Raw genomic sequence first — 22,488 nt, 5'->3', positions numbered from 1 at the left:
AATGTCATAAAATTGAAGTCAAAGTTTTAAAATTCAAATTTTTAATTTTTGTTTTTTTTTGTTTTCTATATTGTTTTGAGTACAATTGTTTATATATATATTTCTTCATATATAGAATAATACAAAATATTATATTTGTGCATATACACAATTATTTTTATATTACTTTTATTTTGGTCATAATTGTTTTATATATACACAATTGTTTTTATAATACAGAATTAACAATTTTAAAAAAATAAAAATATATTTCTAGGGGCGGTTTGATCAAAAACTGGCCCTACAAATACATTTGTAGGGGCGGCTGGATCAGGAACCACCCCCTATAAATGCATTTGTAGGGGTGGCTGGATCAGAAACCACCCCTACAAATCACCCCGTCTATAAAACCGAGGGCGCACGGGTGTTGTCTTCATTTGGGCGCTCTCTTCTCCGACGCCGTCAGGCTGCCCCGCCGACGCTGGCCCACGCCCCTTCCCCGCCGACGCTGTCACGTGCCCCTTCCCCGCACCCACGCGCCCCATCTCCGCGCCACCTCCCCGCACCCGCGCCCCCTCGCCCCTCCCGCGCACCCGCCCTAGGGTTTCTAGAGGAGCGGCGACGCCGCCGACGAGCGAGGAGCCTTCAACATCCAGCGATCCCGCACCCGGCCCCCGGCCCCCGGCGTCCGCCCCCGCGTGCCGACGACGTAGGCTCCCAGCGCCCCGCTCCCGTTCACCTCGCCTGCCCCAGGACTAGATTCGATCGGCTGAACACGGCCTTGCCGACCGCCACCGCCCTACTCCCAGCTGCCCAGGTCTTCGCCAGACCCTTTGCCGGCAACGAGCATCCACCGGTCACACACTAGGTATGCCCGCCCCCTCTCTTCCCTTCCTTCTGGGCAAAATTGAGCACCCGAACCCTAATTCAAACCACCTTGATTTATGCTTTTTTTACGGAACAAATCATTCATATATGTTATTTGCGTACAGTGTTATCATGCTAAAATTTCTGAAAAGGCAATTGCTACATCTAGTAAATGACATGGTCCTGATTTATGAAATTAAACTGTAGGATGCCTGATTTAGAATAAAAATGGCCATGCCTAGAAAAAGCCAAAGTCTAGGGTATCCTATCCCGTGACATGGATAAGTCCCTCACCTCTCGTTTGACCAAATTCCCACTGATGAAGTCAGAAACTCTTATTTGACAAACTAGCTAGTTGTTAGTCCCAAATCAAAATTCATAGTAGTGTTCTCAAATGCAATTCTAGACAGACAAGTAAATATAGTATCCAAGTTTCTTTTCGGAACATACAAACTCGGAGTGCATGGTATTGTCAACCAGCAGTATAACCAGCTACAAGTACAGCTGTGTGGTAACCCACATTGTATTTAGATAATTCTGGGGAAATGTTGCTTTGCTATTTGCGTGGATCTGTACTGGGTTGCTAGCACTGTTTCAGTTTCACTCGATCTGCAGGCCGAGCTCGAGGCAGCACTGAGAGACCATCGACTCATCGAGTTTGATCATTGGCTCGTATGCTGCACCTGAGCCTGGTTTCCATCTTAGCAGCAGAATTATTTCTGTTCAAATTCAGATGGCATACATTCAAGAACTAAGTGTGTCAAATCTCATAAGATTGTCAAACATGATTTGTGGAATTACTGAAACTTTAGCTCTCAGTTTAGATACAATGTTTGTGGAACTTGCGGTTGGATCTCATGATACCTGATAAATGTATTATCAGGTATTGAATTAGGATATTGGGTAGTGTTGGCCTAGACGCGGCCTAGTTCTTACCGATTTGCTATTACGCCACTTTGGAAACCCAACACAAATGTGTACTGTATCATTCCTTTACTATACTTTTAGCTTTGGGGTTCTGGAAATTCCACTCCTGCCTATTTGAGGAAGGGCAGTCTCCATCACGTGAGGTACTCATTTCTTGGACTGCACATGCAGAAGTTCTAGAAAATTATTATTATTATTTTTGGTTGGTGTGTGGTGTGTGTAGTCATCATACATACAAGAGTAATGGACATCTGGGTGTCACTAAGTTTTTTTTGCTTTTCCAACATGTCGGCATCTATAAGTAGTGGAATGAATTGAATGACAGTCATATTCCCATCTCAGTTACTCCATTTATAGTCATGTTCTCCATTGCTATACGAGTGTACCTTTTTTTGCTTTAGCTGTCTGGGTTAGTTTTGTTTAGTTCCAGCAATTTTTTTCTATCTCTGATGCTATATATTAGGAAAGTCAATTACAAATGAATTTTGAAGCGTGACTTTATAAAAACAAAAGAGCTATGTGTGCAGTTTGCTTTACTATGCCACTTTGGCATTATAAATTAGCCTATGTGACCAAATTCATTTCAATTTAGAGTCATATAGATTGAAATTAGCCTATGTAAATATTTTGTTAATATAAACTTAGGTTAAAACATATAAGTTCTATTTTACGTGTTAACTGCTCTCTAACCCTGTTATTTTCATTACTTACTCCACTTCATTTTTCTCAAATACCTATGTTTTCCCAGGATGACACTGTTTTTATCTTATAATTCTTAATGAACTGGTGTTCATAGCTGATTGTTTTGTATACTACTACTACTACTATACTGAACTACTACTACTACTCTACTCTACTGAACTACTACTACTCTACTTGCTACTGCTAGCTACTCCTACTCCTACTAGCTGGCTGCTACTCTAATCTCTTCCCTAGCTACTAGCTGCTACTCTTAACTACTGGCTGCTACACTTCTCTACTCCTCCTCTACTATTACTCTATCTACTATTACTCCTCCTCTACTCAGCAGCTGTTGCTTTTTTTACACCTTTTCCTCTCTATGTTTGCTAAGCAGCTATTGCTTTTTTTTGCTAAATCTCCCCTCTCCTCTCCTCTCCTTTGTTTTGCCAAAGATGAAATTGTCCAAGTCCATACATTATATGAAATATGAGCTGATGATCAAGAACTTGTGAGGAACTTGGCATCATTAGCAGCCACCCCTACATTATCTTCTCCTCTCTTCTCTGTTATGATGCATTGATGCTCCAAGTTCAAGATCAGATGATGATTGATATGTTTCTGAGGCCTCTACTACTGCTACTTCTCATTTTTTGACATATTGTTGTTTTATAGGACTACTTTATTTTATAGACCTTTTTTATTTCTTATACCTTCTCGCGTACCTAAAGCACACTTTCTTACATCTATTAGAACAAAGCGTAAAATAATGTCGCGGACACTAGACAGTGCAGTCCGATGCCCCGAGCATGATGAGCAGCCAACCCTTGAGGAGCAAGCACTAGAGGACCAGCTTACTCAGGAACAGTTCGATAACAAGGTAGAAAAGGATCTAAAAGTGATGCTTACTCAGGAGCAATGTGACGAGGAGGAAGGCTCTGAAGGAGAGGCTGCTGAAGGCGAAGAAGAAGAGGATGATGATGATGATGACTCAGAAGAGGGATATGAAAGTCCCAAGGATCCTTTCCCACGTGAAGCCAGAAGGAGGCCAACGGAGGAAGATTTGGACTAGGATTTTGACCCGAACGAGGAGGTAGAGAAAAATCCTTAGCTTGTAAATTTTGCTAATGCTTTGGCTGTGTTACCTCTGCTAACACTTTGACCTATCATATATACAGGTCCCTCCTGAAACTCAGAAAAGACGACATCGACGTCCGCGACATCTCGCTGGACAAGACGGAGTAGAGAAAAGGAGAGCAGAGGCAACAACCATAGAGACGGATCACGATGCCTCTGCTCCATAAACTCAAGACACAACCATGACTACCAAGCCTAAGAGGAAACGAGGGGATAGAAAAGGAAATCTATATCCAGATAAGGCATGCTATGTGATAATGGAGGTCGGGCCAGCAGGGGAGATCCTTGAGCCGAAGAAATTAAGAGGACTGATTCCGTAATACAATCGAGGCCCTAGTAAGAGATAAATTGAACCCAACAATCTCTAACTAGGAAAGAGGTACCAAAGAACACAAAGAATGCACTATGGGATAGGCAGCTGAAGGTCAATTTTAGATTTTTAGAGGGTAAGCATGAATTGGTAAAAAAATGCTATCAGGATGATGGGAGAGTCATTACGACGTTGGAGGTCGGAGCTCAACACGAAGTATATCCAAAAGGGGTTAACTCCCTTCAACAAGTTCAGCAAAATAACTCCTAGTCAATGGGAGAAGCTCATGGCTCAGAAGACTTCACCAGAGGCATTGGAGCTCAGTGCCCGTAATACCGAGCTGGTGAAGAGGAACAAACACCACCATCATCTAGGCCTTGGTGGCTACTATGCCAAGGAAGAGCAATTTAGGAAGATGGATGAAGAGGCCACAGCTACTGGGAATATCGATGTGATGAATTTGAAGGTATACTCAAGGAACTAGATATATGCGAGGAGTACAGAATCATCCGGCAGTAATCTTAAGTTTGATAAGCCGGAGACCCAAGAGGTGATATCAAGGATACTGAAATATGCTGAAGTCAAGGATAAGGGCTCATTCAATCCTTACAGAGAGAGGGATGAGCTTAGCCTTAGCTTGAGAAATAAGGAGCACACAGGCCACACTAGGGGGCTAGGGAAAAGGATGATCCTAGAAGCAAGGATTCAAAGAGGATAGGCACTTGTACAAGAAACATGGTCGAGACCGGGAGACTAGTCTTGAGCTCCAAGTGAAGGCTCTAGTTGCGAAGGCGCTGGAGGAGCAAGGACTGTCTATGGAGCCATGGATATTAGTGACGCCACTGGGAGAACTGGCATTAGTTGGTAGCCCTCCAAAAGTTCCTAGCAGCCAAGGTTCCACTGCAGCCACAACCCCAGTCGATCGCATACGGGAACCAACTAGTTGCACCTTGGTGTTTCTCAGCGGCCGGCAGAACACTGTGATGGAGGTGGCAACAGGTGTGGAACATCCTCTTGATGGCTTACACCACAATAATAAGATACCGCTGGACTACACTAGGGTCGAGGTGCATACAGTGAAGCCCGAGTTCATGTAGTGGAGGATAGACTACGCAACTCCTGAGGGGCAGGTGTTACTCGGAGATGTTATGGGGCAGTTCATCCTCTGTCACAAACGGGACATTATATTGATTGCTTCTTCGCCGCCTCCCCCTCTCCCAAATTTGGAGCGAGTTATTGAGGTCGGGGAGATATTTTCACCGTCTCATGACCCCCACATTCCTAAGATGCCACATTCTTCCCTGCCTCCTAGCGAGCATGTGCCTGATGAGATGCCACAACCTTCTCCAGCTCGTACCGAGCAAGTGCATCATGAGATACCATAGTCTTCTCAACAAGCACAGTCGATACATGAACAACGAGTGCCTCCTGAAGAAGCTGTAGCACAAGAAGATGAGGACATGCCTAAATGGGAACTTCGAAAGAAGCATCCAATCACCATAAGGCCAGTTTATGTTCCGATCAAAGACGTCTCGTCGGTGTCCAAGTGGTATTTCCATGACCAGTTCAAGCCTAAGAACCAAGTTAAAAAAGTCCCATCATGGGATTCTGAGGAGGCCGTCACTAGCAATCTCCACCAAATTGCAAAGCAGTATCCAAATGTTGATGCCATCAAATGGTCCAAGGATTGCCCGAAAACATATGAAAGAGGCAAGCCCTTCCTACCAAACCGGGATATCCAACGCCTACCACTTGGAATGAGAAGGTTCCATGATTGGTACTTGCGTATTCTCTCAATGAGCATAGATATCATACAAGCATGCTTCCCCACCGAAACATTTGGAAGCCCAGCCGGGAAAATTGTCTTTGACTTCAATGATATGCAAACATGCTTTCATCTGGGAGAAATGGAGATGAATCTAATTCGCACATGGTGCCTGTAAGTCATTGTCCTCCCGATATGATATAAATGTAATCTTTGAATTTTGTTGTAACTAACCCACGTCGTGATTTGTAGAATGCAAGTGCACATTGTCAAACAAATGCCAAGTGTGAAAGCCGGGTATGTAGACCCTCAAGCTATAGCCCAAACAAATTTTAATTACCCTAAACGATGGACATTGAATGCCAAAGAGCTAGCTGCTGCAAAGACTCCTTGGGAGAAAGAGCACATCCGTACGGCGAAACTAAGGGAAGAGTCGCTTAAGGTTACGACATACATTGCTCTGGCTTTCAAAAATCTCCAACAACACTCTACTATATGGCTACCATACAACTTCGAGTAAGTTCAACTCTATACTTAAAGCTTTGTTCGATATAATTTATTCGATGCAAAAGAGGTTATCTAGTTCTATGATTAAATCCATGCAGCAACCACTAGATTTGTATAGTCGTCGATGTCGGGAGGAGCATGTCATGGGTCTTTGATTCATTAGATAAGGACACGGTGACATACAAAGACTTCATATCGATTCTCAAGACGTATACATATCAATAATCCTCATTAGCTTATATGTTTATATATATACTTGTAACGTTCACTTTTGGATACTAACAAGTTGTATTTGCTAAAATAATTCGAACAGGGCATTTAGGTTCTATGTCACTAATCATCATGGAAGGCATGATCCAGCAAGGAAGGAAAAGCTGGCTATAAAAACACTATATGCGGTAAGTGTAACTTACTTCTTCAGTACTCCGTTATATAGCTGTCAAAAGCATTACTTAACATTTTCATATGAAAAACACACAGTGCCCCAAGCAGAAGCCTGTGAGTGTACATTGTGGATATTATATATGTTCTATGATGAGTAACACCGGTGTCTATAGGAGACACCCCTTAAGGGTAAGTTTGAACCTCTTTACCCGTAGTATAAAAACTTCATACATGGTATGAAATACTAAACCAAAACTTGTTCTCTTATAGTGGAGAGAAGAGAAAGGAATAAAAAGAGACTCATACAAGGATGACCAACTCTTAGAGCTCGTCGGCGACCTTTGCAACTTCATATTGGACCAGATTGTACACGTCAGAGGCGCCTATCATGACCGAGAGTCTGAGTTAGGTACAAATCCTCAGTACCAACACCTTCGTGAGACTGAAAGGCTAGCTCTAGGATGTTGATAACAATGTGTATGGAATTTATATATTTAATGATGGATTGTACATATTCTTGTAAATTGGACTTGTAATTGTAGTTTATAGAATACTCTTGTGCTTGTAGTCGCGATCGCGGGGCGTTTGGCAACGCGAACGCGGTTCGGAACGTTGGTCGCGGGGCGTTCGGCAACGCGAACGCGGTTCGAAATGTTGGTCGCGGGGCGTTCGACAATGCGAACGCGGTTCGGAATGTTGGTCGCGGGGTGTTCGGCAACGCGATTTTGAATTGTAAATTTGATTTTTTTTTACAGAAAAACGTACTGTAGGGACGGTTTTAGATTGAACCGCCCCTACAAATACCTGTTTGTAGGGGCGGCTGGTAATACGAGCCGCCCCTACAAATACATAATTTGTAGAGACCCTTGCGTAGGGGCGGCTGGGTAAACCGCCCCTACAAATGGTTACGAGCCGCAACTAAAAATCGATTCTGTAGTAGTGTATTCGAAATGATTCTTTAGGGCATACCATGACTCTATACATGAAGTGAATCAAGAGAAACAATTTTTTTCACCTTCCAATCCTCTATTCTATTTGAAAAAAGTCAGTACAAAATCACTTATAAAAAAAACTATTCATCAGAATTTCCGTGAGAGCAAAATCAAACAACCACGCATTCAGTACTGAGTGGTTTGCCTCTACGTGTCAGAGATTATTGGCAGTTGAGCATGCACACTGAGATCCCTGGATGGACTTAAATTGAGTAGCGTGGCTGCAACCAAACCACTACCAAATTAGGTAGCACTCAGCCACTACTCACTCTCAATCTCACTGATCCATAATCGTTGCTTGCAGTGTTCCATGGTGCATTTTATATTACTCTATCTTATATGTAGTAATGCGTATAGTGCACGATGTTTAGACCTTTCGCTGTGCAATAAACTATGAAAACAATGTGATTTATAGCTCAGTCTAAATGAGTTAATTTGGATGGTTCCCCACGAGAAGCAACTGAGCCACATATCTTTTCCGTCTCGAGAACGAAATCGAACCAGCCACGTACGTATTCTGTAGTGACTGGTTTGCCTGTACGTGTCAACTGTCAAGAGATAATTGGCAGTTGAGCAAGCACAATAATGAAAGACATAAGCAAGTCCAAAAAAAAAAAAGAAAAGAAAAGAAAAAAAAAGAAAAAAAGCAGCAGCAGAAGAAGAAGGTCGATGAGACCAACCTCGTCAGCACAACACCAAGGATATTATAGGCTACAGCCAAGCCACGACCAAAAGGCAGGGACTCACTCTCAATCTCACTGATCGATAATCGTTGCTTCCAGCCTTCATGGGAAGGGAGGCTGCACGCGCGCCAGCACCAGCGCCGGACAAACCGGCCGCGCATGTCGTCCTGCTCGCGAGCCCCGGTGCAGGCCACGTCCTGCCCATGGCCGAGCTCGCGCGGCGCGTCGTCACGCACGGTGATGGTGCCGAGTTCACGGCCACGCTGGTCACCTACACCAACTTCTCCGCGGCGGAGCACTCCTTCACCACGCTCCCGTCGTCCGTTTCCACCGCCGTGCTCCCCGAGGTGCCGCTCGACGACCTCCCCGCCGACGCCCGCGTCGAAACCCGCATCCTGACCGTCATCAAGCGCGCGCTCCCGCACATCCGCGACCTCCTCCGCTCGCTGCTCGCCACCCCGGTTGGCGTGGCGGCGTTCGTTCCAGACGTCTTCGGCTCGTGGGCGCTCGAGGTCTCCGCGGAGCTCGGCATCCCGGGCTACATGTTCTACACGTCAAACCTAACGTCGATGCACTCCATCATCTACATCCCGCAGCTCGACAAGACCACCGCCTGTGAGTTCCGCGACCTGCCGGAGCCCGTCCGACTCCCAGGCTGCGTGCCGCTGCGCGGCGCCGACCTCGCCGACCCTTTTCAGGACCGCACCGACCCTGTGTACTCCCTCGTGGTCGAACTGGCCAACAAGTGTCTTCTCGCCGACGGGTTCATCGTCAACACCTTTGACGCCATGGAGCACGAGACCATAGCCGCGTTCAACGTGTTATCCGACAGAGGCGTGTACCCGCCGGCCTACGCGGTCGGTCCCTTCGTCCGTACGTGCTCAGGCGGCGGCGAAGCTCAGGCAGAAGAGCACAGATGCCTGCGGTGGCTGGAGGAGCAGCCGGACAGGTCGGTCCTGTACGTGTGCTTCGGCAGCGGCGGCACGCTGTCCACCGAGCAGATGGCCGAGCTTGCAGCGGGGCTAGAGGCGAGCGGGCAGAGGTTCCTGTGGGTGGTGCGGGTCCCTAGCGACAAGGACCGCTGCGCGAGCTTCTTTGGCGGCGGCCACGGCGGCGACAGCCCGCTAGGATACCTGCCGGAAGGGTTCGTCGAGAGAAGCAGAGGCACCGGGCTCGCCGTGACGGAATGGGTCCCGCAGGTGGAGATCCTGAACCACCGGGCCATCGGCGGGTTCCTGTCGCACTGCGGGTGGAACTCGACGCTGGAGGCCGTGGCCGCGGGCGTGCCGATGCTGGCGTGGCCGCTGTACGCCGAGCAGAGGGTCAACGCGGTGATGCTGTCTGAGCGGGTGGGCCTCGCGCTCGCGGTGCGGCCGAGGGACAGCCGCAAGAGAAACGATGGGGTTGTATCGAGGGAGGAGGTAGCGGCGGCGGTGACGGAGCTGATCGTAGAGGCGAAGGGCGGCGCGGCGCGGGAGAAGGCGCGTGAGCTCCGGGAGGCGGCGGCAGCGGCCTGGGGGCCGGAAGGACCATCGCGCAGTGCGTTCCAGGCCGTCGTCGGTAAGTGGAACAAAGCTGCTAGCTAGGCCGTCGTCGCTAGCTAGGTGATCGTAAGTGGAAGATTGCGTATGTGATGACGTGCATATATATTCATCAATAATGTGCACGTGATATCTTGCATGGTCGCGGTGGCGACATGTCGTTAGAAGTTACTCAAGTTAGATGTGTTTTTGTCTCTGTGTTGCGTCTCATCACCTTGTGCTACGTCTCTATGTTTGTTTCGTCACCTTGTCTACTCTTATGTGCGTGGCCTGTGTTCCCTGAAGTCGTTCCGCAATAAAGAGGCTGCTCGATCCATTTGCATAGGAGTAGTAGATCTGCAGCCTGGCTGTATCCTATTGTAGCATCTTATTCACATTCACATTTCCTATCTATCAGTTGCCTGAATTTTGTGTTTTGGTTCAGACGACATGTTGTTCATCCATATCGCTTCAAGATTTGTGCATCTTTAAGGGCGTCTGCTCATCTGATGGCTAGTACCTATCGTCTGAATGGAAGCCATATTTCACGCACCTGAAATATAGCAGGATCATCATCTTATTACTGCGCTCGATCCACTTCGTATGTATGGTTACGTTGCGCTGAGAAATTCCGGGATTTGGACCTGGCCCGTCAGCAGAATGCCGACTCGGACTCCCTGTTCACCATTCATCACACCATCAGAGACTCGGTGACTCCAACTCCAATGGATGTCTCCTGCATCGGATTTGAGTCGAGTGAGACCCGCAAACAGCTTTCCCCGCCAGCAGCAGTGTAAAAAGCAAAGGCGAGCGCCGCAAGACGAACTGTATCATACCCAACAGTTAGAAATTAGCTATCCACTAATCATGGAGACGTCGACTAAATCTCAGAAAATACATGCAAGATTACGGAAGACATGAGAGAGACGTACCGATGAGGTTCGGCTAAAACCTGAGACATGCATACGGACGCTTCTCACGACATGGGCGCTTTGCATTGGGGTCCCCACAATGTCCAGTCGCCTTCCTCCCTCGAGCCTGCTGTTAATAAGTACGTATGTCATCATGCTTATAATAGTTGTCCTCCTCACATATTTACGAGGAGATCGTGTTATAAGAGTTTTACTATAACTCTAACCTCTGCATTTTCTTCGCCCTCTTTCCTTTTCTCTGGTGCATGTGGCCTACGGGGTCCCTTTGGAGTTGATTGTTGTTTCTTGCTTTGACATGGCTAGGGTTATGGCAAGAACGTGGGTGAATTGGCTTTTCGATTTTTGCCCTTCCTCATGCTGCACCGCTCGATTTGGACACAGGACCATTCTTCGATTCGGGATCTGCTCCTCTATCTTCCAGGTAATGCTTTGTTTAATTTGGACAGCACATTCATGTGCGCATGCCCAAGGGAGGATTCTGAGGCATGTCATTGAATTTGGTCATAGTACATTTGCGGTAAAGGTTGCACTGTGGATGCATATATTGTTGTGCAGTTATGGACTAATTGTGTATGTTTTGTTATTGAGTCTGTCTACTGTACACACGTGTGTTTTAACATAAGTCAACACATGGTTGTTGGCTGTATGTAAAACACACAGATTTTAACATAGGAAAAACCACATGTTTTTGGACTAGTTAGCACATGGTTATTAGATGCCTAAGAAACACACGAATTGAAATACCGGAAAAAAACGTGTGTTTTAAGAGAATGCAACACACAAATTCCATCAGGTAAACAAGGACCATAACTGTCGTTCAGCCCAAGAAAAATATCTGAACAGCCAAACAGTCATAGCAAAATGACGGTGACTGTCTGATCTGATGACGACGCTGATATAAGCAAAACAATGATCAGGCCAGCAAAATCGCTTTTAATCGCCAAGGGTGTCATCCTTAAAACTAGCATTAAATAAAAAAAAGACAGCCATAGTCTAAGAAAGTTTAAATGGGGTTTCGATTCTAGCTAATGGTTAATGGTTCGCTATGGCCAGCAGCATCTTTCAGTAAACATAAAACAATGGCTGCTTTGAAGTTTCGAACATTCCTCACTGTTTGGCTATGCGCGTGCCTGCATCTGATGAATGGTATCTTTGCTGCTGGCTAGTGCACTGCCTTCCTGCATCTATTGAATAGCAGAGATCGAACATGATTCCTTCAATCTCCATTCTCCTGGTGAAAAATGGAGGAAACAGAAGCAAAGCAAATCAAGGGAATCAAATAAATTGAGCTGTTATAGTGCAAGGATGAAGAATATGGTGAGAAACAAGGATCTCACATCAGGTCCAAATATGAACCGGCCTTGCAAGAAAAACTCCTGAAAAGAATATCAGCAAACTCAATTGCGAAACATATGTATCAAAAAAAGCATCATGTAACATATGAAGGCGTTGAGTTAGAACATTTCATCCATCAGATACCAAACAACAAAAATATCCCCTCAACACTTTAGCTGTAAAATCTGCCATTGGAAAATGAACATATAATACAAGAAAGATACTAGAAGGATATTGTATAAAGTAAAGAATTATAATGAACTAAAGAAGCATCAGAACATGTCATAGTGTAAATTAGGATTCTGTTCACAGGGAGGAAGTGTTGGGCAGGCTGACAGGCCCCATACAATGCTTTCTAGAACTTAGCCAGGTAACTTCTCTAATTAATTGTAAACTTGAAGCCGATTTGCTATCCAAAAGCCAAGGGATACTAACCACTGGCAGGGAAGAAGGTGTGCCTAACTACCAGAAAGAAATTCAAATTGCAGATGCTTCACAAGAATTGCATGAGTAAACACATGGCCAGTGAGCAGCTGACAATCAATGTTAAGTCTCAGACAATGAAACACAATACTGCCTGCCTGGGAACGTACTCGTAGACCACCTCAAAAGAAGCCTCAATAGCTCGTAAACAGAATCCACAGGCTATAATCTGAGAAAGAGGATTGGTACATAGCATTGATTGAGGATGTCGGCTTGCACCCAATTGGACAATCTAGAGTAGCAGAATGAGTGGGGAAACAGGAAAGAAAAGGGATGGACGAAAGGAGGTTCTGCCCGATAAAAGAAGTTTCCCATCACAGCTTATTCAACAGATGGTGAGCTCAGGTACATACGTCAGGTTATAACTCGGCCTACTGAAATTATGCTCAAGGGCCAGTAAAGCTGATTCCATCTAGTAAGTTAAGTTTCAAATAGTGAACAGATGGTGATTCCACCATAGGTGAATAAGAAGTATCCCTCAATGAACAGGTGGTGATTCCCCACAGATGAATAAAAAGTATCCTAGTTCCCCTAAATGGACAAAAGGGTTTTTGAATGAAAAGTATCCCTACTCTCCGTAATCAGCTAAAAGGGCATTTCTATAAATTAGACCAACATCATCAGTACCCCAATGATTTTCCCCAAAATGGTAGGTATGCACATCACCAACCTAAGTATTTTCTTATTCTGCTCAATGCCTCGAAGCCATATTTCCCCACCAAACGCCAAAACCTGATCGACATGCCACAAAGAGATAAACCATCTGTACCTGATAAACTAAGTGTAGTGTCCAATGAAAAGGAAGCCTTTGCTCCACCTAGTTTCAATCCATGTTTTATAATTCATTCCATAACTGTTCAGAAGTTACATCAATTAAAGTAATCTTTCATCACAAGAGTTAGTATGTCCTGCCCAGACTGATCAGTACACTACAAGTATGAAAGGCAACTGTTGTACTGGATGTCATCAGCGTAATGTTCAAATTAAATAAAGCATGTGCTTTTCCTAGTTTCGATCCACATTTCATGATTCATTCCAGATCAGTGTAAAAACCGGTGAATTTTGCCATTATGCAATCTACTATAGCCACACAATTTGATCAACAGAAGAAAATACAAAATCATGTTCTTATGCATATTCCCATTATGATACCCAATAGGCCAATACAAATGAAGTAAAAACCGTTTCTTGTCTTCTATGATGCCCGACATAACAAAAGCATGCCCAAGCTTGAAGCGAAGCTACAAGGAAAAGGAAACAGATGGATAGGTCTTGGTGTCTATGAAAGCAAATAGGACTCCCGGAAGAGAAATAGAAACTAGATTCCAAGCTGGCACAACAACTAAGGCACAGAAAGTTGAAACATCTCCATGCTTGGTACTATCCAGTGACAAATGCTACCAGCAAACCTTTTGTTTAATTTGGACGGTGGGCAAATATTTATATTCAAATATGCAACAAGAGAAGAACATAACACATACATGCAGTAGTTTTTAGGCAAATGATAACCAGCAGCAACATACCTCATATGTAACCACACCACTAGACTGAATCTGGAGAAGGGTTGCTATAGAAACAGCTCCAATTGCTGAAATGATGCACACTGCCCTTGGGCATTGTTGTGAGAAGTCCATTATTTTGGCAGCAACGTCCTACGCGCACAAAGATTCAGTGACATCAAAGCAACGTCCTGCAAACATCAAAGTAGGCAGAATTATACAGAGTAAAAACAAAAGCAAGCAACTGATCAAGTAGGAGACAGAGAGTATAAGTATAGCAAACCAAAATTATTAAGCCCCTACATCTATAGCAGGTGTGATTTTGTGAAGTGATAACCGGTAACAAAGGTGAGGAGATAGACAGATCATAAGATAAAAAATACAGGACTATAGGTGTTTTGTAAACAACTAACACATGTCATTGATTTGTTCTATGCGGTCAGAGAAAACATTCCCAACACAGGACAAAAAGATTGGAAAATACTTAGCTTCTGCGGGGAAAAAAATAAAAAAGTGTATAGCTCACATGCGAATCGTCCTAACCAATCATCATTTTCTAATGTCATTGAGAAACCACAATCCATTATCAAACCTTCCTCAACTGGAAGTTGCAATTCTTTACTGACACACAAGGGTTTCATTTTGAGATCTATGCATTGCCAAATTGCCTATACTTCCTTTCATTTTGATATACTTCCTTTCATTAACTGTAATATCAAACATTTCTAATTTTTCTGGCTGCAAGTACCATGATTTAGATTCATAGAGTTCCCAGTTATAGAAAAACTACATAAACTAGAATAGTAGTATGATTCACTTTAGATAAATCACAGTGCTAAAATAGTAGTATGATGATTCACTTAAAATTAGAAAAATTGACAATACTAAAAGGAAAAAATATTGGCATCTCATCACAGCATTTATGCAAATGCAGTGAAGCACACCAAGCAATCTCCTCTATATATCAAACTCGCCATGATGCTTCATAAAACATATATAGATCAAAGCTGAGTGGATCTCCGTGTACATGGCAAATCAGGTGCATTAACATAGCTTAATATTGCTAACATCATTGACCACAACCAAAAAAACAAGGAACAAATCGAAAATCGATGCAAACTACAAGATGCATATCATCATTCACTAAACAAAGCCTCACAAACATAATGCAAATGATACAAAAAAGTTGGGGATCTAAGACTTCAGAAAGCTAGAAGAGCGTAATTTCTCATAAACTTGATCAGACAAAACAAACAGCCTCGGTAATTCAATACCTCAATTCTGATTCTAGGTGAGCAATCTGGCGCTCTTTGGATAGTAGATCCTCTTGGCACATGACGAGTTTTTCTTCTAGATAAATATTTTTTTGTCATTCTTCACATATTCGTTCAGCAGGTCAACAAATATCTATAGATGGCAAACAAAAACAGAACAGAGAACCCAAAATGTGGGGGCAAATAACTGATTCAACCACAGAGGCAAGCTTTCTGAACATATGTTTTTCCTGCTTAATCAAATGTAAAAAGAAAAACAAAATAGTGCCAAAGTTATATATAAAGACGGGATATTGCACATGTTAAACACCATAATTGGTATTTTAAGTGTGCAATTTATTACTTATAAATGTGCAATCAAGAAATGGATACTAAACACAACTTTCTTGTATAGTGTATGCGTATATGCAACACACAATTAAAAGATGTGAGCTCCTACTATTCCACTACAACAGCCACAAGACAGCCCAGCTATCCAAAACTACAGGAGGATGAGGCTATACACAAGCAGTACAGGGTAAAACAAAAATGCTTCATCAATGTCATTATTAGTGGAGGGACCGAGCTCAATTAGGCATGATGGCTACTACAGCTTAAGCAAAGAATGTGCATCAATTAGGATTTAGAGGCAAGCAACCCGTGGTAACACTGACACACCTGTGCCTCCTCCACACACATACACACAAACACACAAGCAAATAAACAAACAAAGTACAACTTAAAAGCACTCAATTGGTCTACGTTTACCGGCTCTATAACCAGCATTCCACAAAGAAAGCTTCACAAAGTACAAAGTACAATCCGGAGCCACCTCCGATGAAACTAAAAAAAGGATTCACGGAAGTGAGTCTGTGACCGTATCACAAGATGGTTTCGATCTTAGCTAATCAGTAACAAATTCAGAAACTAGAAAGAATATACAGTAACTCCAATCTTATTCAGACTATGGTTCACAGTAACATGCAGAACACGGTAACATATAGGGTACACATTCACACTTAACTAAAAATTCAGAAATTAATAGATAGGAGGAGCTTAGCTTCTAAGGTCTATAACCTAGTTCTTCAAAGTTTGCAACTGAATTCTTCTCCTTTTGGTATATCTCTATGCTTCAAATTTAGTATTACAGAACTTCTACAGAAAAAAGGAGGAGCTTAGCTTCTGAGGTCTTTATTTGCACAAATTGTAATAAAACATAATCACAAAAATGTCGTGTGTGCTAGCACAAATATATGAAATGTGTCGCCACAAATCATAATTAACAAAGATGTGGTGTGTCCTAGCACAAATCACAATAAACAAAGAACAAGGTGTGTTAGCACAAATCAAAACAAATAATTTTTTTTCTATGAAAGGATAAGGACAAAAAATTGGTGTGTGCTAGCACAAATCACAATAAACAAAGGACACGGTGTGTTAACATAAATCACAAGAAACAAATTTTTTTCTATGAAAGGACAAAGAATTTTTTTTTGGTGTGGGCTGACAAAAATCACAATAAACAAAGGAAAAGCTGTGTTAGCATAAATCACAAGAAACATTTTTTTATATGAAAGGACAAGGACAAAAATGTGCTTTGTGCTGGCACAAATCACAATAAACAAATAAAAAGTTTGGAGGACTAGGGTTGGGGTTATTGAAATTCCTACAATAAAAAGAACTACAGTTGCATATACTGAGAACTACAATTGCAGTACCCAGTAGCCACAATTTACATTGTTGGTGATTGCAATTATATAACTAAATTTTTAGTTTATTTGGTTTTCATCAACAACAGGTATTAATAGTGACAAAGCACTTTAATATGCAGTAGTATATTGTGAATGCATCTTATTTCTACAGTATTACACCAAAATAACTGGAAAGTAGCTTGAGCATATTGTCCAAGATGTGACAGTTTTGTGAACTCTGATTGAACAAGGAAATCATGTAACATAGAACAACTCAGATTGAATCAGCAACGCTTAAAAAGATTGGTTTAACGACATCCCTAACAGGTTCCAAGTCTTCCTGAGGCAGGCAGGCACCAAGTGCTGCAACAAGCCACTCAACATAGTTGCAGGCATGCCGGCATTACAGCCACCCAAGCATAATTGTAGCAGCGGTGCTTAAAAAACTAAAATTTAACATCCTACTACCAGGTTAAGTCTTCCTGGGCGAGGCAAGCACCAAGTGCCACAACAAGTTCATAGAGCGTTTACCGCCACCTGACACAACTACCAGGGTTCAGACCCAACCATCCACCAAAAAGTTAAACCACGAAAGATTCCCCTACTCAGCAGAAGAACATCGAGTTACTCACTTTCTCATGCAGACGGGACAGCTCCTGGATGGGGACTGATGCCCACCGAAGTGTGCCCGTCGTGGCTGAAGGATGTCTCCAACATCTCATCGAACTTTATGAACTGGCCAACCTGAGCAGCAGCGAGATGTGCATAGCAGATGCGAGCAACTATAGGCAGGCAAAACAAGGAAATCAGTTCCAGCAGATCTGATACACAAAAGCTCCTGGAGGTGATAAGAGTTTGAAACAGAGGGGAAAAAAGGTGCCCAGGTAAACTTACCAACTGATATGGCTGTTGTGCTCCTTTGGTACTTGAAATAAAGTCCCAGGAAATCGCTTGTGAGCAGGAAAGTTTCATAACAAGACAAAGGTTAGCAAAAGTTTTTTCGAGCCTCTGCTTGCTATACTTACACATATGAGAGCGAATGTACCAGCTCCTGTACATCATCAGGTTTGTCATCATGCAGGAAGTGATGACATAGGCTTCAAATAATACATACATATCTCAAGCATTGCAGGTACAATACATTATTGAAACTTGAGTTGCCACTTGAAGAAGAGTCCTACAGTATGAAATTAAAAAAAAACAAATTTAAAAAAAATCATAAATCATTACTAACAAACAATTGGAAGAAAAAGCAAGCTGACACTACTATTAAAGATAAAAAATATTAGCTCCGCAGGCGGGGAGATTAGGGTTAGGGTTACTGAAAGTGCTACAATGAAAAGACTGGCATGACAACTCCATGCTCCATACAGAAATAACATAAACGATGGCATCACTGCCCTCTACTAAACTAATCATAATTGTCGGCTCAGCACTTCTCATTACAATACCCAGTAACAATAATACAAACATATCCATGCATACGAGTGCACATACACCATTGACAGGCACAATCAATAATACCAAATGTATGGACTAGATATACAGTGCCTTCCATTAAGTTGAACAGTATAGAAGTAATAAGTAAGCTCATAAAGAAGATGTACAAAAATAAAAGAGAAAATTATTATATAGATATTTCATATTTGACATTAGGCATGTGAACTAGCATATGATATATTGATATAAGCTTTAACTGGTAGTTCTTACATATTAAGTCCATACTATGATTAAGTCCATACACAAGGCATTTGCTGACCGTCAAAAAGATGGCAGGTGCAGAAACAAAAGAAAATGGTCACATTTCTCACTCAATAGTAAGCCTAAATTAAAAAATGTTCACGCCCAGAATAAAGAACGCCCAGATTAAAGAACCTACAATTCTACTACAGGGAAAGGCATGCCACATAAACTCAAAAAGTCTATTGCGCAACAATGCCAAGAGGAAAAAAACATGTTGAATCAAAGCTATCAATTCAGTATTACCAAATTAAGCCTGCATGTTATGTGCACCAACATACAAAAGGACAAAAATTAGAAACAAATGCACTACACTTACATCACAGTTATAATCAGTTCCAGAGCAAGAGATAGAGCGATAGAGATCAGAATCAACACTTGGAAACTGCGAGCACTAAACATCTTCAACATCTTGGCCTTCTAAATCATAAGAGCTTGATATCTCAACAAAACTAGGACGTCTCTTCCTAGCCATCTATCAAAAATATCAAAATTCTATCGTGACTACGAATAGAGAAAGCCAATGAAAAAAACACTAGTAATACAAGCATCACCATAGACATAGTGAACTATTAATTTTAAGTACTAAATAAAAGATAAATACCACATATGCCTTTTAACTATTGAAAAATAGAATAAACATTTCACAAGCAAAGTGCGTGTTCGGCTGGCCTTAAATGGCTGGCTGGCCCTCTACAGTTTCCAGCTGGAGCAGTGTTTTTCTCTCACAGAATTCCAGATGCCACAGTGTTTCTAGCTGCTACAGTGCACATTTAAGGCCAGCCGAACAAGCTGAAAGTAACGATTCAAAGGAAATATAAACTGCTAGAACTAATATGAACAAATACTCTAAACTAATCTGAAAGGATATTATGTAAAACAGCCCCAAAATATTCGGTAAGTAGAGTACTAGTCCACACCGTGTTTGGCCATTTTTGTCGTGAGCGGGACTACTGCGCTGTTGTATATTGTACCGGAGATGTACCGAACGGCATCTCTTCCTCGCACGGGTTGCAAGCTGTAGATAGCTGAGGATCAGGAAAACTGCGGTACGAGGGCTGCACAATCCATGGTTAGCAGCAGGGCCACCGAGCGAGGCCCCTGCTCGAGCGAGATCGAGCCCCGGTCGTGGCCGCCGTCGATGAGCTCAAGCCCAGTCCCGGCCGCCGCGGGAGCCAGGGTGTCAGACTTTCAGAGAGGGATGCTCCCGTTTTTTTGAAAGGGGAGACTGGTTTCGCTCGGTGGTGGCCCTGCTGCCCACCCCGCTCCTCACCGGCGAGGAGGCTCTGCAGACCCCGGGCCGTTAGGCGAGCAGCAGCGCTAGCGAGCTCGTGGAGGCAACAGGGAGTGGTGGCAGTGGGCTTTCCCCGGTGGCGCCGCATGCACGCAACGGCCTCCCCCACCCCACCGGCGGTGGATCCGGTCCACTCGTGGCTCCCGGCGGTAGATATGGAGGCGACACCCTGAACCAGCCGTACCGGCGCACCCTAAGACGGCGCCGGGCGCGTCACACGACAGAGCGTTGGGGTCGGGGGAAGGAAGACGAAGGGGAAATGAAACGCTCAGGAAGAAAGAGACGTGATTCCCGATTTTTCAACAGTATAGAAAAAGTGGACCTCCTCATCAGAGATAGAAGCGGTGGTGGCAAGGAGCACACACGATGCCAATCCAACGCACAGAAAATTCATGTGCCAAGACAAGGTAAAAACACACGTGTGTCCTTTAGCATTCCTGTTTGTTATTTCGCTATATAGAAGGATCATGCATTCGGATATAAGGGTTGTAGTTTAAAAATCTCTCCCATTTAATCATGTTAAATTTCATTAAAACAAATCGTTGACTTTACTCACTCTTTTTGCTTCTAAACTTTGGATTGATTATTCCTGAATCCTTCTTTAATCAGATTTTCCAATTACCTCGCGATAGTGATGTGATTGGCTGGTTTGACCACAGGAGTTCTCTTCTGATAAAGCGTTCAGGTTTTAGACACACACAAAAGGAATCATAAACAAGGTAAGTTTCTTACCCTGCTCTGATGCATGCTTTGTAAAGAAGTGATCATGTTGTTATACTTTGGAAAGACAAAGGCGATTCATGGAAGCCCAAGAGAGTGTATAAGAATTTCCATTCTACTGCTGTCACGGGTGTTACTGGATTGCAGCAGAAAAATAAACAATATTATCGATTGGCTGTGACAAGAGGATAATAGGGTTTGATGATCTCTCTGCTGAAAGGACAGAGTTCAACAACCTAATTGATAACAAATGCATGAGTGTTTTAGCAAATCCATGCGATTTCAACTTATACATGGTGCAGACAGGGTAAGTGAAACTAAAAAAAATGTTGTTTCTTCAATAATGGCTAGATTTTGTAATCTAAACCTATTATATTTTTGCATTATAACTTACAAGTTCAATATACTGTTTAAGTTGTAGTTTTACAAAGAAAACCATTTGCTAATAATTGAGATATACAGTTACTATGTAGTCCTAATCAGTGCTCTTTTATTTTTTACGGTGCGAGCTTAAACAGTCTTATCTGTTTCCTCGTGCTGACAGGGCTCCAGACAGACAACTGTCATTGTTGGATGTCAGGGTTAGGCAAATTGAGGTTCATGCATTTGGTTGGAAGCAAGAGAGCAGTGAGTCCCAGTTAGCTCTGATTAACCAATCATGGTCTCTAGATGGCTGGTACATGTCATCTGGTTCAGCAGATCCTGTGATCCACATCTTTGAAACACAGCAGGTTTGTTTCCTGATCCATGAAACATTGTCATATCTCGTATATTATGCTTATCAAAATATAATAAATGAATAGCGATTAGAAAATGGATTTGAATTGTTATCATCCCATCGCTAAATTGTTGTTATCACAGACCTGATCTGCTGATTCTCTATGGAAGGTTGTCGTCATAGTAATCTGCCTACTTTTATCTTGAATTTTCGGATAATGCATCAGATTTTGTAATTCCACATATATCGAGTGACTTGCCTAGGTCTGGTTGAGCAATTGAAATGTCTTTCCATATCCAAAAAAAATTTAATGCCACAAAAACTTAGGAATAGAAAGTTGCAATATGTTATATGTGAATTTGATTTGCTTATTCACAATTAGTTTCATGATTTTTAAGATGTGATGCATTTTTTTATAGATGACATAATGATGAACTCCATATGAGGGAGCACCATTTTGATTTGTATAGATTGACGGGACAAAGGAGTTACCACTTACCACTAGTATGTTAATTATTCAGGGATGGTGATGGCTTAAATTTGTGGTGAGCTATTTGTACATATAAATTGATAAATTGTTCAGTTATTGGCTGGCATCAGTTTCCATTGAAGCAGCAGAGATGATGATGGTAATATAATGTTTTTTTACTTAGAAAATGCTGTAAATACTTGAACTTTCCATTGAACCAATTTCCATGCTTGTTTATTAGATGCATTATGCATATCTGATCTGTCGACAAAAGATGCTCAGCAGTCCACCGAGAGGTATCCCGCGATGGTAGATTGATCGGTGGAGGTGCGCGTGATCAGGAACCGGATAGTGACACAAGGCGCAGAGACAGCGATTTAGAGAGGTTTGGGCCGTCTGATCGACGTAATACCCTATGTCCTGTGTCTTTAGTGTATTGTATTGAGTATGAGATGTATTGATCTGTCCACTAGGGGACCCATGCCTCTCCTTATATACTCTGGAGGGGCAGGGTTACAAGAAAAATATCCTATTTGGTATTATACAATAGCTTGCGGTGCACGCCAAGCAGTGCCGTGCATGCCTTGATCTTGTGGGCTGGGCCA

General features: G+C 42.9%; 2 protein-coding genes and 1 pseudogene across 7 annotated transcripts; 2 read left to right on the top strand and 1 right to left on the bottom strand.

Moving 5' to 3' along the window:
* The first annotated feature begins 8,226 nt into the window (after positions 1 to 8,226).
* On the top strand, positions 8,227 to 10,159 carry LOC136456244 (hydroquinone glucosyltransferase-like). Its single transcript, XM_066456038.1, has one exon. The coding sequence runs from the start codon at positions 8,334 to 8,336 to the stop codon at positions 9,813 to 9,815; it is 1,482 nt and encodes a 493-aa protein (XP_066312135.1). The 5' UTR covers positions 8,227 to 8,333; the 3' UTR covers positions 9,816 to 10,159.
* A 1,419-nt stretch (positions 10,160 to 11,578) lies between these two features.
* Positions 11,579 to 17,609, bottom strand: LOC136458518 (uncharacterized). Of its 6 annotated transcripts, none has more exons than XM_066458462.1 (5): positions 17,575 to 17,609; positions 14,023 to 14,189; positions 13,170 to 13,231; positions 12,019 to 12,057; positions 11,579 to 11,909 (listed from the first exon to the last, which is right to left on the bottom strand). In XM_066458462.1, exons 2-5 carry the CDS (start codon positions 14,131 to 14,133, stop codon positions 11,789 to 11,791), a joined length of 333 nt encoding a protein of 110 aa, XP_066314559.1. In that variant the 5' UTR covers positions 14,134 to 14,189; positions 17,575 to 17,609; the 3' UTR covers positions 11,579 to 11,788. The 6 variants fall into 6 exon arrangements, 4 of the variants coding, with proteins under 4 accessions (XP_066314559.1, XP_066314560.1, XP_066314558.1 ...); XM_066458463.1 differs by lacking the exon at positions 17,575 to 17,609 and adding an exon at positions 16,329 to 16,406; XM_066458461.1 differs by lacking the exon at positions 17,575 to 17,609 and adding an exon at positions 15,273 to 16,254.
* LOC136460772 (uncharacterized) lies at positions 17,603 to 22,211 on the top strand (annotated as a pseudogene).
* The last annotated feature ends 277 nt before the right edge of the window (positions 22,212 to 22,488 follow it).

Source organism: Miscanthus floridulus, chromosome 6 (assembly GCF_019320115.1).
Source record: "Miscanthus floridulus cultivar M001 chromosome 6, ASM1932011v1, whole genome shotgun sequence".
Lineage (NCBI taxonomy): Eukaryota > Viridiplantae > Streptophyta > Magnoliopsida > Poales > Poaceae > Miscanthus > Miscanthus floridulus.
This window is presented reverse-complemented; position numbering and strand designations above follow the sequence as displayed.

Coding starts and splice junctions, on each gene's coding strand:
- LOC136456244 (XM_066456038.1), top strand. CDS start 8,334: ATGGGAAGGGAGGCTGCACGCGCGCCAGCACCAGCGCCGGACAAACCG.
- LOC136458518 (XM_066458460.1), bottom strand. CDS start 15,371: ATGACAAAAAAATATTTATCTAGAAGAAAAACTCGTCATGTGCCAAGA. Junction 14,152..15,272: donor CACCTAGAATCAGAATTGAG/GTATTGAATTAC, acceptor TTGTGCGCGTAG/GACGTTGCTGCCAAAATAAT. Junction 12,058..13,169: donor CAGAATAAGAAAATACTTAG/GTTGGTGATGTG, acceptor TATTCTTTTCAG/GAGTTTTTCTTGCAAGGCCG.